General features: G+C 42.7%; 1 protein-coding gene across 3 annotated transcripts in view; it reads left to right on the top strand.

Moving 5' to 3' along the window:
• The first annotated feature begins 204 nt into the window (after positions 1-204).
• naa25 (N-alpha-acetyltransferase 25, NatB auxiliary subunit) overlaps positions 205-14,582 on the top strand; it is a 125,758-nt gene continuing 111,380 nt past the window's right edge. For all 3 annotated transcript variants that reach the window (XM_072485702.1, XM_072485620.1, XM_072485533.1), the window contains exons 1-3: positions 205-327; positions 12,259-12,344; positions 13,736-13,874. In XM_072485702.1, coding sequence (XP_072341803.1) covers positions 270-327; positions 12,259-12,344; positions 13,736-13,874 — 283 coding nt within the window. In that variant the 5' untranslated portion in view covers positions 205-269. The remainder of the gene's footprint in view (positions 328-12,258; positions 12,345-13,735; positions 13,875-14,582) is intronic.

The following is a 14,582-nucleotide window of genomic DNA, read 5'->3' as shown; positions in this document are numbered from 1 at the left end:
TGAGGGAAAGAAGAAGTACTGAAAAGGGAAGAAAATCGTTGTAAAATCAGCAGGCCAATGTAATTATATTTTGCAATATGTGTCAGTCTTGGTTAGAATAAGGACGAGAGATCATTTGGAAGGTTGAAGGAAAGCAAATTCTGACCTCTGCTGAGTTGACAAAGGAACACCGCGCATGTGTCAGGGCCGGCAGCCTGTCCGGCAATTGACATGCGCAGTAACCAGAGTGCTTGAGTCGGACCACGCATGTGCAGTAGCAGAGAGTCATCATGGCGGCTCGTAGCCATGTGCAGGATCCCAATGACAGGAGGTTGCGTCCGATATATGGTAACAGAATGATTTGTCATCTTGTGCCTTCAGCGTTCACCCTAACACACACTAATTACAAAATCCAAGAGTTTGAGAAAGCTGGCGGCGCTGCCGCTTTCACACCGGGGCGCCCCTCATTGCTAGGCCGCAAATATATCCTCGAGCTCGAGTTAAGAGCACTTGAGGAGCCCACTCCTACCGGACGTTTCTCGTCTGGCGATCGTCATGCAGTCTAGCGGCAGTGTGAGGTTCCTATTCTGTCATCATTATATTCTCTGTAATAGAAAGGTTTTTCGGCGGAGTTTATTGGGGTCTGTGTGTGGCGGCAGTTTGCCCAGAGCGATGTGTTTTTCTGCATTGGAACTTGTTGAATTCCCCATTACGGCGGAGACGGGACGTTTGGGAGAGAGCGGCTGAGGTGTCGGTTGTAAGTCCATGGGAACGGGAACTGCTGAAGTGAATGGACTTTGGTTGACGGCGCACCTTTGCACTTTGCCGCCTGAGGATGTTTTAAATCTTAAAAATCAAATTGTCTGGCAGCTGGAACTGAGCGCCTTCCGGAAATAACTAATTTAACTGGAGAGCTACAGTGCATTTGCATTTAACGTATAAGATTTTATTGTTTTAATGTATTTTTCTCTAAATCGTGTATCAATTGATTGAAATGAATTTTTAATTGAATTATCTGCCCTGGGTGTAAATGAGTCATTAGATTACAAGGAATATAGTCATAGACAAATGGTCAACATTTTATACGAATTGAGTTGTTTTCTCGTCATAAAATAGATAGGCTGCTCCACTGATGTACTTATTTAACTTATTTTTTCAGTCTAGCAGATGTGGTTTATAGAGTATTGCAGCCAATTTTGGGCACCACACTTGAGGAAGTATGTTGGGGCTTTAAGGGAGAGTGCAGAGGAGATTTGTTGAAATGGTGCCAGGAATGAAAGACTTGGTACTTGGAGAGAAAAGAAATTGAGGTTGCTCCACATGCAGAAGCTGAGATTAGGGGGAGATTTGATAGTGGTGTTGAAAGTCATGAAGGGCTTGATTTAAATTCCAGGTGTGTTGGTATCCATTGTACTCTAGATTTATAGTAATTGATAGAATAATTTGAGGTGACAAAAGGAAACGTCGTTAATAGTGTGGCGTTATGATGTAGAATGTAGTGCAAAAGCAGATCCAATATCTTTCAATGTGAATCTGATAAATGCTTGAAAGGAAAAAATGTGCATAAGCGTGGGAAAAGATGAACTTGACTCTGAAGTCCAGACTCTGCATTCTACTATTAATATTGTAATTGGATAATTTATAATGCTGAACCTCTGCTGAAACTGATTTGTTAGCATTAGTCATATTTTATGTTGGAAGTGTCACTGCTTAGAACAATTCTGTAAATTATGATGCATTTAAAGTGTTGAGTAATCCAGGATGCTCTTGTTACTGTTGTGGTTCGTGGATCTGGGGCAAGCAGAGATGCTCATGATCAAATAACTGATTACGAACATACAAAATATGAGCAGAAGTCGGCCATTCAGTAAGGTTATGGCTGATGTGTTTGTGTTTCGAGATACACATTCCCATCTACCCCAATAACTAGGTTCTTGTTAGGCAAGGGAATCAATCTACCTCTGTCTTAAAAATATTTAGTGACCCTGCTTCCACCAGCTTCTGAGGCAGAGATTTTCAAAGTCGCACAACCCTCTGAGGGGAAAAAGCTCTCCTCATCTCTGTCCTGTAAGGGCGACCCCTAATTTTAAAACAGCGCCCTTTTGTTCTGGACTTAACCACAAGTGGAAACATCTTTTCCATATCCACCATGTCAAGATCATTCATGATCTTATAAAGTGAACACTCTTCTATAATTGTGAATCTTTTTATGTTTAAAGAGAAATGTAGATCTGCCTTAACAGATAATGAAAGATTTATTTGATCTATTTTGTCATGAAAAGGGATGCTATTTATATCCCCATTGCAGCAGTTTGTGTCAGTAAATATACATCAGTGTAGGCATGTAAGACCTGATGTGTATATGTTTTATTCCCCCTTCCTCGTAAGTCTTATTTTATCTTTCTGTGTCTAGAGTTTACCCACGTTGTTGCACACCAGCTGAAAGTCAGTAGATACTTTCATATTCTTTTAGTCTTCTAATCCTCAGCAACAAACCAGAGTAATTAAGGGCAATTTGTTTTTTCTCATCTCTCATTTCCTGTAAGGAAATGCCCTGGCTCCTTTTTTGCCGATGGCTGAGGTCACGATCTTGTCATATTGAGAATCTTCGAGGATGTGAATTACAAATTTAAAAAACTGACGTCAGGAAAGATAATCCTCAGAGTAGGCATGAGACTTGTAGACCCTGCCATTTCAGCCCATAAAACCTCAACAATGTCACTGACAAAGCTCTTGGTCATCTGATCTAATATCTCCTTTGTGGCTCAGTTTCATACCATGTTTTATAATGGTCCTGTGCATCATCATGGCATAGTTCATTATATTAAATGTGCTATATAAACATAAGTTACTGTAGGCCTCAGGTACACTGTTTAAATATTGCAGTCAAGTTACCTTTGAATGATAAGACCACAGTATCAAAAACAAGATTTCCTGATACACTTTTGATAGCTTCATGCTGTCTGCTGGGAAGTTGCAGACCAAAGACAAAGTGTTTGTCTATCAACCTTTATGGTATTCCAATTACCAATTTGAAGACAATTATTTTCTAGCTTCAAGAAAAGTAAAATGCTGGGGATGGTGATCTAAAATTAAAATCAAAAAATGCTGCAAGTTCTCAGCAGCTTAGGCAGTTTCCGTGGATAGTGAACCAAGTAATGTTTTGGGCAACGGTCATCCACCTAAGATGTCAGCTCTTTCTCTCTACACGCATGCTGCCCGACCTGAGTATTTCCAGCATTTTCTGTTTTTGGTTTCTAGCATGAGATTAGAAGAAAAAAACTATATCTAATACCAAAAAGAAGTAAATTTCCACATTGTGTGAAGTGATGAAGAAATAATTATATAACTGCTTTCATGGCCTCTAGCTGCTTTACAATTAATTAAGTACACTTTTAGTTTCTGCTGTAATATAGTGAAATGCAGTAATCAATTTATGCACAGCAAGGTCCCACAAACAGAGGGAGTTTACAGTGCAAGTACGTGCATTTTCTTTGTACATATGAAATATCATCTGACTGCTTATAGAACATTTTTTTTCCAAATGGTGTGTTTGCAGAGCTCTAAGCCACTTGTTTCACAAGCACAACTTGAATGTTTTTAGGTTTTAGGTGACTAAAGAGGGAATTTGGGTCTAAAAGAGACCATAACCTGATTAAACAACCCACACAAGATATAATTGTGATTATTGTTTAAAGTAACAATTTAGGGTTGTGCTTAAAGAATAAAGAAATTGCAGTCAATATTTCTTTTGCCACAAAAAAAGCATCTGTTGACAGTTTGGTATTTAAAGGGAAACCATTAAAAAAACATTACCTCTATCTATGACTGTTAACTATACAGAGAGGCTGAATAGACTTGGACTGTTTTCATTAGCATGACGGAGGTTGAGGGGTGACCTGATTGATTGATTGATTGATATTTATTGTCACATGTACCGAAGTAGAGTGAAAAGTATTTTTCTGCGACCAAGGGAACGTACACAGTACATACATAGTATACAAAAGAATAATCGACAGAATACATTGACAAATGGTACGTCAACAAATAGTGATTGGTTACAGTGTGGAACAAGGGCCAAACAAGAGCAGCACAGGGTGTCGTGAATAGTGTTCTTACAGGGAACAGATCAATCCAAGGGAGAGTTGTTGAGGAGTCGAGTAGCTGTGGGGAAGAAGTTGGTCCTATGATTGGATGTGCAGGTCTTCAGACGTCTGCATCTTCTGCCTGATGGAAGGATCTGGGAGAGGGCAAAGCCTGGGTGTGAGGGGTCTCTGACAATGCTGTCTGCCTTCCTGAGGCAGCGGGAGGTGTAGACAGAACCAATGTGAGGGTGGCAAGCTTGTGTGATGCGTTGAGCTGTGTTTCCCCATCGAAACAAACCTGTTGGACTTTAACCTGGTGTTGTAAGACTTTTTACTGTGCTTTCCCCAATAAGCTATGGATGCTGGGTTAATTGAAATTTTCACTGAGATGAACCAATCTTTTTTGGTAAGAGTATCAAAGGATATGGATCAAAAGCAGGTAAATTAGATCAGCCGTGATAACATTGAATTAACAGGTTTGAATTGCCTATTTCTGTTCCTGTGAGATAGTACTGAAAAAAGCTCCTGTGATTTTATCTTTGAGGACAGAGGCCTTCAAGTGGTGTTTTAGTTTACTTGCTTTCATGCGATCCTGATCAAGAACTTCATTACAAACACCAGATTGACAATTTTCATAGAAACAGTAAAATTGAATCTCAGATCCAAGTAGGAAGGATTCCTATTTCCTATTAGAATGAGAACAAAAAATGCTAGAAATGCTCAACATGTCTGTCGGCGTCTGTGGAGCAAGAAAGAGAACTAGGATATTTCTTCATATTTCCGAATATTTTTCTGCCTTCAATAATTATGAATGAATTGAATCTATAACCTTACAGTACAGAAGGAGAGTATTGAGTCTGTGATGGTTCTTTGAAAGAACTGTTTAGTCCCACCATTCCTCTGCAGGGACAAACATCCACACTTTATGCTTTCAAGCAGTTTAAAGCAGATTTAACATTTTAATTCAAAAATGGAATGGGATTTTTTTATTTATTCTTTAATGGGATGTGACAAGGTCGGTATTTATTGCCCATCCCTAATTTCCCTTGAACTGAGGGATAGGATCATACAAAATGATCAGGGGGTTGGATAGGGTGGACAGTGAGAGCCTTCTCCCGCGGATGGATATGGCTGGCACGAGGGGACATAACTTTAAACTGAGGGGTAATAGATATAGGACAGAGGTCAGAGGTAGGTTCTTTACGCAAAGAGTAGTGAGGCCGTGGAATGCCCTACCTGCTACAGTAGTGAACTCGCCAACATTGAGGGCATTTAAAAGTTTATTGGATAAACATATGGATGATAATGGCATAGTGTAGGTTAGATGGCTTTTGTTTCGGTGCAACATCGTGGGCCGAAGGGCCTGTACTGCGCTGTATTGTTCTATGTTCTATGAGCGGCTTGCTAGGCTACTGCAGAGGGCAGTTAATAGTCAACCACATTGCTGTGGGTCTGGAGTCGCATGTGGGGCAGACGGGTAAGAGTGGCAGATTTCTTTTCTGAAAGGACATTCACTAAAGGAGTTTTTATACCAATTGATGATATTTGCCATGGTCACCGTTACTGTGACTGACTTTGTATTCCAGATTTATTAATTGAATTTAAATTCCGCCAGCTGCTATCTGGGATTTGAATCCATGTCCCCATAGCATTAGCCTGGGTCTCTTCTGGATTACTAGTCCAGTAACTTTGCACTATGCCACCATCTCCTCTGGAGATGTATACCTGAAAAGAAAAAACTTGCAGGGCTGCAGAGAAAAAGTGGGACTAAACAGTTCATTCAAAGAACTGTCACAAACTGCAGAGCCTTTCTGTCCTGTAAGGTTATATGATTCCAGTCATTCATAATTATTGAACACCAAACAGTGTGTACATGCCAGCTATAAAGCACATGAGAGCTGGGCATGCTGTCATAATGTGAGCACATTGGTTAATGATGCTTTGATACTGTGCATGCTAATTTCAGATTTGAGGAACAAAACCCATAATAAGAAAACCTTTCTCCAACCTGCTGCACCTCAACCCGTGGGATGGATTGATGTATTCCAGGCTATTCTCAGAATTCCACTACAAGTACCTCTGTCCAAAATCTAATGAGAGTACGTTAAAAAAAATTAGAGTACCCAATTATTTTTATTTCCAATTAAGGGGCAATTTAGCATGGCCAATCCACCTACCCCACACATCTTTGGGTTGTGGGGGTGAGACCCACGCAGACAAAGGGAAAATGTGCAAACTCCACACGGACAGTGACCCGAGGCCAGGATTCAACCCAGGTCCTCAGCGGCGTGAGGTAGCGGTGCTAACCAGGGCACCACCATGCTGCCCAAATCTAATGAGAGTATTATGGATCTATTTTTTGGGTCAAGTACTTGCTTTAAAAGAGTGAGTAATCATACAATAATCAAACAAGGGAGAAATACATAAAAATTATCTCCAATCCTTACTAAACCTTTGACACCCCTGTTTTGAGTGACAGGAAGCCTCTCTGGGTTCTGTACCTTGCCATGCCTCCCAGTCTGGGAATTTTGTTCCCAGGTGTTATGCCAAGTTTTAGTGCTCCAGCTATGGCCCCTGCCAAGAACAGTTAACAACAAAGACAGAAGATCCAGGTTTGATCTCTGTGACTCTTCCAAATCTAGTGGTTTATTTATCATAAATGTCTTGTTGCCCACTGAGTCTTTGGAAGAGCTAAGAATATTATAATAATCTTTATTGTCACAAGTAGGCTTACATTAACACTGTAATTAAGTTACTGTGAAAAGCCCCTAGTCTGGTACACAGAGGGAGAATTCAAAATGTCCAATTCGCCTCCCAGCACGTCTTTCGGGACTTGTGGGAGGAAACCGGACTACCCGGAAACCCACGCAGACTCAGGGAGAATGTGCAGACTCTGCATATTACTTACGGGCAGCATGGCAGCACAGTGGTTAGCACTGCCGCTTCACCGCACCAGGGTCTCAGGTTCGATTGCCGGCTTTGGTCACTGTCTGTGTGGAGTGTGCATGTTCTCCCCATTTCTGCATGGGTTTCCTCCGGGTGCTCCGGTTTCCCCTCTCAAGTCCCAAAAGATGTGCTGTTAGGTAATTTGGACAATCTGAATTCTCCTTCAGTGTACCCGAACAGGTGCCGGAATGTGTCGACTAGGGGCGTTTCACGGTAACTTCATTGCAGTGTTAATGTACATAGAACATACAGTGCAGAAGGAGGCCATTCGGCTCATCGAGTCTGCACCGACCCACTTAAGCCCTCACTTCCACCCTATCCCCATAACCCAATAACCCCTCCTAACCTTTTTGGACACGAAGGGCAATTTAGCATGGCCAATCCACCTGACCGGCACGTCTTTGGACTGTGGGAGGAAACCGGAGCACCCGGAGGAAACCCACGCAGACACGGGGAGAACGTGCAGACTCCACACAGACAGTGACCCAGCGGGGAATCGAGCCTGGGACCCTGGCGCTGTGAAGCCACAATGCTATCCACTGTGCTACCGTGCTGCCCTAATGTAAGCCTGCTTGTGACAATAAAGATTATTAAATTATTATTAACTTTAAGAATAACATTTGCTTTGGTTTTCAGTGCCAAACCCTATTTGGCATTGTCCTTGAGACATGATGACAAACACACATATACACGCACTGTGATGTTACACGGCATTCACAGTGACATTGGGGCCAGACAAAAAAAAGCGTGTTTGGACTTTTGGGAGACCATGGAAGCCACTGAAGTCACGATTCCACATACATTTTTCAAATGTGTTTGAAATCTCCATTACTGTTTTAAAGAAATCTCTGTGACTCTGCCACAGTCAGGAGCTCATGTTGTAAGGAATCATTGATAAATCAGATTTTGCTTTCCAAAAGAGAGCTGGATGGATATCTACTGAGGAGGAGAGAGGTGAAATAAAGAGATATTAATAGCCTCATTTGATACATTCCGGGGAAGGGCAGGGATGAATTTGACTTTCCTTAAAGTGGTGTATGGGGAGAAAGTGGGTCCATGCACATTTTTGGATGGAGTGGTATTGAGCTGAATGGCCTATCCTTCCTCCATACTTCGCTCTGTTGTTTGACACACCAAACCACAATTTTCTATACTCCATAACAATGTAAAGTGTTTTTTTTTAAATTTAGAGTATCCAATTCATTTTTCCCCAGTTAAGGGGCAATTTAACATGGCCAATCCATCTACACTGCACACCTTTGGGTTGTGGGGGTGAAACCCACGCAAACACAGGGAGAATGTGCAAACTCCACACGGCCATTGACCCAGAGCTGGGATCGAACCTGGGACCTCAGCACTGTGAGGCAGCAGGGCTAACCACATAACAATGTAAAGTTGATGAGCAAATTTTAATGGTATACTGTTTTCTGTCATGAGAGTACTAATTTCCACTGCTCATTTTAGACTTCTGGTGTCAGAAAACGAGTGACTCTTTACATGGCACAACTCCCTTGATTGTTTCTGCCACCTAATCACATCAGTAAGATGGGTGAGGTGATGTCAGAATTTAGGATGGAGTGGGACTACGGCGCTGAGGACCCTGGTTCGAATCCCAGCCCTGGGTCACTGTCCATGTGGAGTTTGCACATTCTCCCCGTGTCTGCGTGGCTTTCGCCCCCACAACCCAAAAGATGTGCAGGTTGGGTGGATTGGCCACGCTAAATTGGCCCTTAATTGGAAAAACAAAATTGGGTACTCTAAATTTATTTCAAAAAATTCAGGATGGAGATAGTGCTTGTCGAATCTCTGCCATTTTATCTAGCTCAACAGCATATTGGTTAGTAAGCCATCTTGGGTGGCAACAACGTTTGAACATTATCACGTGATATAAATTAGTGCATGTACAATTTATGGTATATATTCCCCTCCTATATCAAACAACTTTCTGGTTTGTTGTCATGCTGCCTGTTGACAGAAATTTCCATATACATGTGAGTGGCCTTTGGAACTCCTGAGCTGTAGGAAGCCTCTAACATAGGAACTCTAATCTCTTGCTTGGGAGACTGAACTGTTAATTACTCAAGAAAGCCTAAAGTGGTGAAGTTGGGGAGAGCGGTAAGGTGACTGTGGTCATATGCGCACCAGCATATCTATGCATAACTGTACCGTTGCACCAATGTATATATTTGTATATAACAGCACCAGTGTACATAGTGGCTGACCAATACATGTAGGGACAGTTATGACCTCCCGCTAGCAGGTGGAACCAGACACCCATACAGATACATACATACCTGGGGACGGATGAGACACAGGCATTTGGTGGTAGGAGGACGGACAAGAGGATAGTCGCCTCCCTCCTTAGTTTCACAGTAACGTAGACAGAATTGTCTGTACATAGAAATGCATGGTTACCATCAAGCATGTCAAGAATAAATAGTGATAGCAATCACATCTTCGTGTTCTATGTGGAAATTCATGATCAGGGAAGCCATCGAACACAACAGTGACCTCCTCTGTCATGCTCCTTCTTGACATGTTACACCTTCTCTTGCAAACCAGAACAGAGATAGATGTTAGAATTTTGAAGATGGCGAATAGTAATTTCACGGAGCAATGAGTTTTCAGCAGGCCTATTAAATGTCCACAGATCATGGAGCTTCATTGAGATGGAAGGATTTGTCCTGATTGAATCCTAAAGATATAATTGAAGGAATGGTTACATGTATGCATAGCTGGTACAGAATCTTATTGCTGTATAATGACTGTGCATAACTATTCTTCAAATAACTATAAGATAGTGCGAGGGTAAGGAATTACAGGTACTATGCATTCAAGGCCATAAGTGGTCCTGTCTTAGTTGGCCATGTGAAGTCAGTCAACTTCTCGCATACTTGGGGGAGGGGGGAATCTCCCAGTGGGTTAGAATGGAGGAGAGTCTGTGTAGGGGGTCGGGGCTGAGGGTGTTGGCAACAGCACCACTCCCGATGGCCCAGGGGAAATACTCAGGGAGTCCGGTAGTAGTAGCAACGTTGAAAATCTGGAGGCAATTGCGCCAGCACTTTAGGCCAAGGGAAATGCCGATTCGGGGAATCACAGCCAGGGAAGTGGGATGGGAATTTTTGGAGATGGGAGGAGAGGGGAGTTAGGGCATTAAAGGATTTGTTTCTCGGGGGCCGGTTTGCGGGATTGAAGGAGCAGAGGGCGAAATATGGATTGGGGAAGGGGGAAATGTTTAGGTATATGCAGGTCCGAGATTTCGTTAAGAAGGATATACAGAGCTTTCCGGTGGCGCTGGCCTCCACACTATTGGATGAGGTGCTGACAGCAAGGGGAATGGAGAAGGGGTGGTGTCAGCAATTTCTGGGGTGACTCTGGGAGAAGAGAAGGCACCACTGGAGGGGATTAAGGCAAAGTGTGAGGAAGAGTTGGGAGCGAGCATGGAGGAGGGGTTGTGGTGTGAGATGCTCCGGAGGGTAAATGCCTCCATTTCATGCGCGAGGTTGGGGCTCATACAGCTGAAAGTGGTGTATAGGGCGCACCTCACAAAGGCGAGGATGAGCCGGCTCTTTGAGGGGGTAGAGGATGTTTGTGAACGTTGCGGGTGGTGGGGGTGCAAACCACGTTCATATGTTTTGGTCCTGTCCAAAGCTGGAGGGGCATTGGAGGGAGGTGTTCAGGGTAATTTCAAAGGTGGTACATGTGAGGCTTGAGCCGGGTCCTCAGACAGATGTCTGAGCCTTCGCCTCGCTGAACGCCCGAAGGCGGATCCTGTTGAGGTGGAGGTCAGCTTCTCCACCCTGTGCTCTGGCATGGTGGGGGTATCTGTTGGAGTTGTTTTAAAATTTAGAGTACCCAATTAATTTTTCCAATTAAGGGGCAATTTAGCATGGCCAATCCACCTAGTCTGCGCATCTTTGGGTTACAGGGGCAAAACCTACGCAAAAACGGGGAGAATGTGCAAACTCCACAAGGACAGTGACCCAGAGCCGGGATCGAACATGGGTCCTCGGCGCCGTGAGGCTGCAGTGCTACCCACTGAAATGAAATGAAATGAAAATCGCTTATTGTCACAAGTAGGCTTCAAATGAAGTTACTGAGAAAAGCCCCTAGTCGCCACATCCGGCGCCTGTTCGGGGAGGCTGTTACGGGAGGCTGCGTCACCGTGCTGCCCTCTGTTGGAGTTTTTAACACTCGAGAAGGTGAAGTTTGAGTTGAGGTGAAGGATGGTAGGGTTCTACAGTTCATGAACTTTGTTTATTATGCACTTTCAAGAATTTGATGACATCAAACATTGGCGGGGGGGGATTGGACTGTATGTTGTTGGTGACTATATATGGGTGGATGGTGGATTCCTGAATCCTTTTCTTTGATGTTTGTATTTAAAATTTTGAGGGTTGTTTGGGGTTGGTGGGAGAGAGGAATTGTTGGTCAGGGGATTGACATTGTATTTGTTACCGTTGATTGTTGGTGGGTGTAAATTTGGATGAAAATGTGAAAAAGAAGGATAATAAAAATATATTTTTAAAAAACTTCTCGCACACATAGTGTTAGAGCTTCTGAGTGCTGGAATAAGCATTGAAGTCAAACACTATGTTCTCTCAAGCACCTGATGTGAATGGTACCAAGGGGTGCAAAGCAAAAAAAAGTTTTCCAATTAAGGGGCAACTTTGCGTGGCCAATCCACCTACCCTGCACATTTTTGGGTTGTGGGGGTGAAACCCATGCAAACATGGGGCGAATGTGCAAACTCCACACAGACTGGGACCGGGATCAAACCTAGGCCCTCGGTGCTGTGAGGCAGCAGAGCTAGCCACCATGCTGCCCTCAAGGTTTGCAAAGCAAACTCTCCTTTGTTGCACATTTTACGACAGTGCTTCAGTTGCACTCAAAATATTGGTGTGCGGGGCAGCACAGTGGCGCAGTGGTTAGCACTGCAGCCTCACAGCGCCGAGGTCCCAGGTTCGATCCCGGCTCTGTGTCACTGTCCGTGTGGAGTTTGCACATTCTCCCCTTGTTTGCGTGGGTTACACCCCCACATCCCAAAGATGTGCAGGTTAGGTGGATTGGCCAAGCTAAATTGCCCCTTAATTGGAAAAAATGAATTGGGTACTCTAAATTGAAAAAAAATGTTGGTGTGCTTGATCCTGCATGAGTTTTCCATGCCAGTATTTTTCAATTTAAATCCCCGACACTCTTTCCCCGCCATGTGGAACCAAGAAAATGATATGTTGTATTTGTTGCACAGATTATCTGGACAATGGCAATAACAAGATGGCTATACAGCAAGCTGACAAACTACTCAAAAAACACAAAGACCTTCACTGTGCAAAGGTAAGCAAACATAGCAATAGTTTTCAAAAGTGGAACACAATCTATAACTCATCTCACGGTTGGGTAGCTTGGAGCATGATTATAATGGTAATTGCTAAGTTGGCCTGTCTGTTTAAAGACACTGCTCAGGAATTCCCCGTGGAGATGTGGTCTAAGTAGATCCTGCCTTCAGTTGAAAGCCTAAGTATTGGCAATATTTCTCTTGATATGGAGCTGTTTGATTTTTCTTATTATTTCAATAACCTCTCATGGTTATTTCAAGATAAGAAGTAGTAAATAATATTATTGTTTGGTTTTCAATTGTTGGTGTTTTGTACCAAAGCCAATATTAGAAGCTCTTCTGTGATGTTAGTCTTGTAAGTCCAATCTGTTTTATAATGACAGAAGTGTTGTACCACTTAGTAGAGAATTCACAATTCTGCTAAGGTAAAGTTTTGTCCTTTTAGGGACACAACATATCATAGGTCATTCAGAGTTCAGTTGTTTGATCAGGAAATGTTCATGTGCTTCTCATTTTCAAACAGCGGCAAATATTTTTAGCTTTTGTTCTTGAGGCTGTAGTTCATAATCCAGGATGAAATGTCTGATTTCCATTGCTATTTCTAAAAAATTGTAATGGGCAGGATTATTTTTTTAAGTTGTAAGAAACTGTTTTTCTCCCTCTTTTATGCCAAACATATTGAAATAAATTTGTTCTCTAGGAGATTTACCAGGATGCTGCCTGGTTTGCAGAATAAGTCTTATGAGGAAAGGTTGAGGGGGCATTTTCTCTTTGGAGCGGAGGAAGATGAGAGGCGACTTAATAGAGGTTTATAAGATAATGAGGGGGATAGATAGAGTGGACGTTCATACACTATTTCCTCGGGTGGATGTAGCTGTTACAAGGGGGCATAACTGTAAGATTCAGGGTGGGAGATATAGGAGGGATGTCTGAGGTAGGTTCTTTACTCAAGAGAGTGGTTAGGGTGTGGAATGGACTGCCTGCTGTGATAGTGGAGTCGGACACTTTAGGAACTTTCAAGCGGTTATTGGATGGGCACATGGAGCTCACCAGAATGACAGGGAGTGGGATAGCTTGATCTTGGTTTCGGACAATGCTCGGCACAACATCGAGGGCCGAAGGGCCTGTTCTGTGCTGTACTGTTCTATGTTCTCCTTTTTCGAGCTAACACGCAAATATAGTATGATTCAAAATAGATTCAACAATGGGAATAATTTGAAGTCATTAATTAAGAATATTGGTTGAGAAACATGTTCACTAAGCAATGTCTCGTGTACATTTTCCTCCCTATATCATATTGATACCAAAGTGTTGGTACCAAAGTGTTAAGTAATGACTGTTAATGAATATAGAATCTTTAGAATTTCCTTTTTCTGGTCTGGCCTATTAGGTTCTGAAGGCAATTGGCCTGCAGCGAACAGGGAAACAAGAAGAGGCATTTGCTGTGGCACAAGAGGTAGCTGCACTTGAACCGACAGATGACAACTCCTTACAAGCTCTCACTATTCTTTATCGTGAGATGCACAGACGTAAGTTCTCTTGGAGAAGGACAGGGGGGGAGAGAGGAGCAAAAAGGGCTCAAATTAGTGTCTTGTTAGAAAATCATTGTGCAATTCATGTACCCACCTAGAGAATATGTCCCTTGGATCACCTTTCCTGAACAATGTTTGAAAATTAGAGCTAAAGTTGTTCATGTTTGCACAGAGAAACTAATCTGCTCTAGTGACATCCACTAAAGAATTATATCAATGATTTGTATGTGGGGACCAAATGTAATAATTCCCACATTCGCGGATGATAAGTTAGGTGGGAATGATACAAAGTTAGGTGGGAATGTATGTTGTGAGGAAGAATTTTCAGCCACAGGAGGATTTGGACAGACATAGTGACTGGGCCAGAACATGGCAGAAATTCCCCACCCTAGCTCAAATGTATTAAGACCAGTTTCAGGCACTTGGAGCCACCTTGATTGAGATTAGATAACTCGACACAAACTAAGGATTGAATTTTGGGCCCAGCTCTCTATGCCTCAGTTACTGCTGAAAACTATTGAATTGTCTTTTTTATTTGACTTTGGGACGTAAACATTGCTGACAAGGCTAGCATTTATTTCCTGTCCTTAATTGCTTTTGTTGAGTGGCTTGATAGGCCATTTCAGAGAGCATTTAAGAGTCAATCACAATGCTTAGTTCTGTAGTCACTTGCAGGCCATACCGGGCAAGGACATCAAACGTCCT

Source organism: Scyliorhinus torazame, chromosome 1, assembly GCF_047496885.1.
Source record: "Scyliorhinus torazame isolate Kashiwa2021f chromosome 1, sScyTor2.1, whole genome shotgun sequence".
Lineage (NCBI taxonomy): Eukaryota > Metazoa > Chordata > Chondrichthyes > Carcharhiniformes > Scyliorhinidae > Scyliorhinus > Scyliorhinus torazame.
The sequence above is the reverse complement of the archived record's forward strand: the minus strand, read 5'-3'. Positions and strand labels throughout refer to the sequence as shown.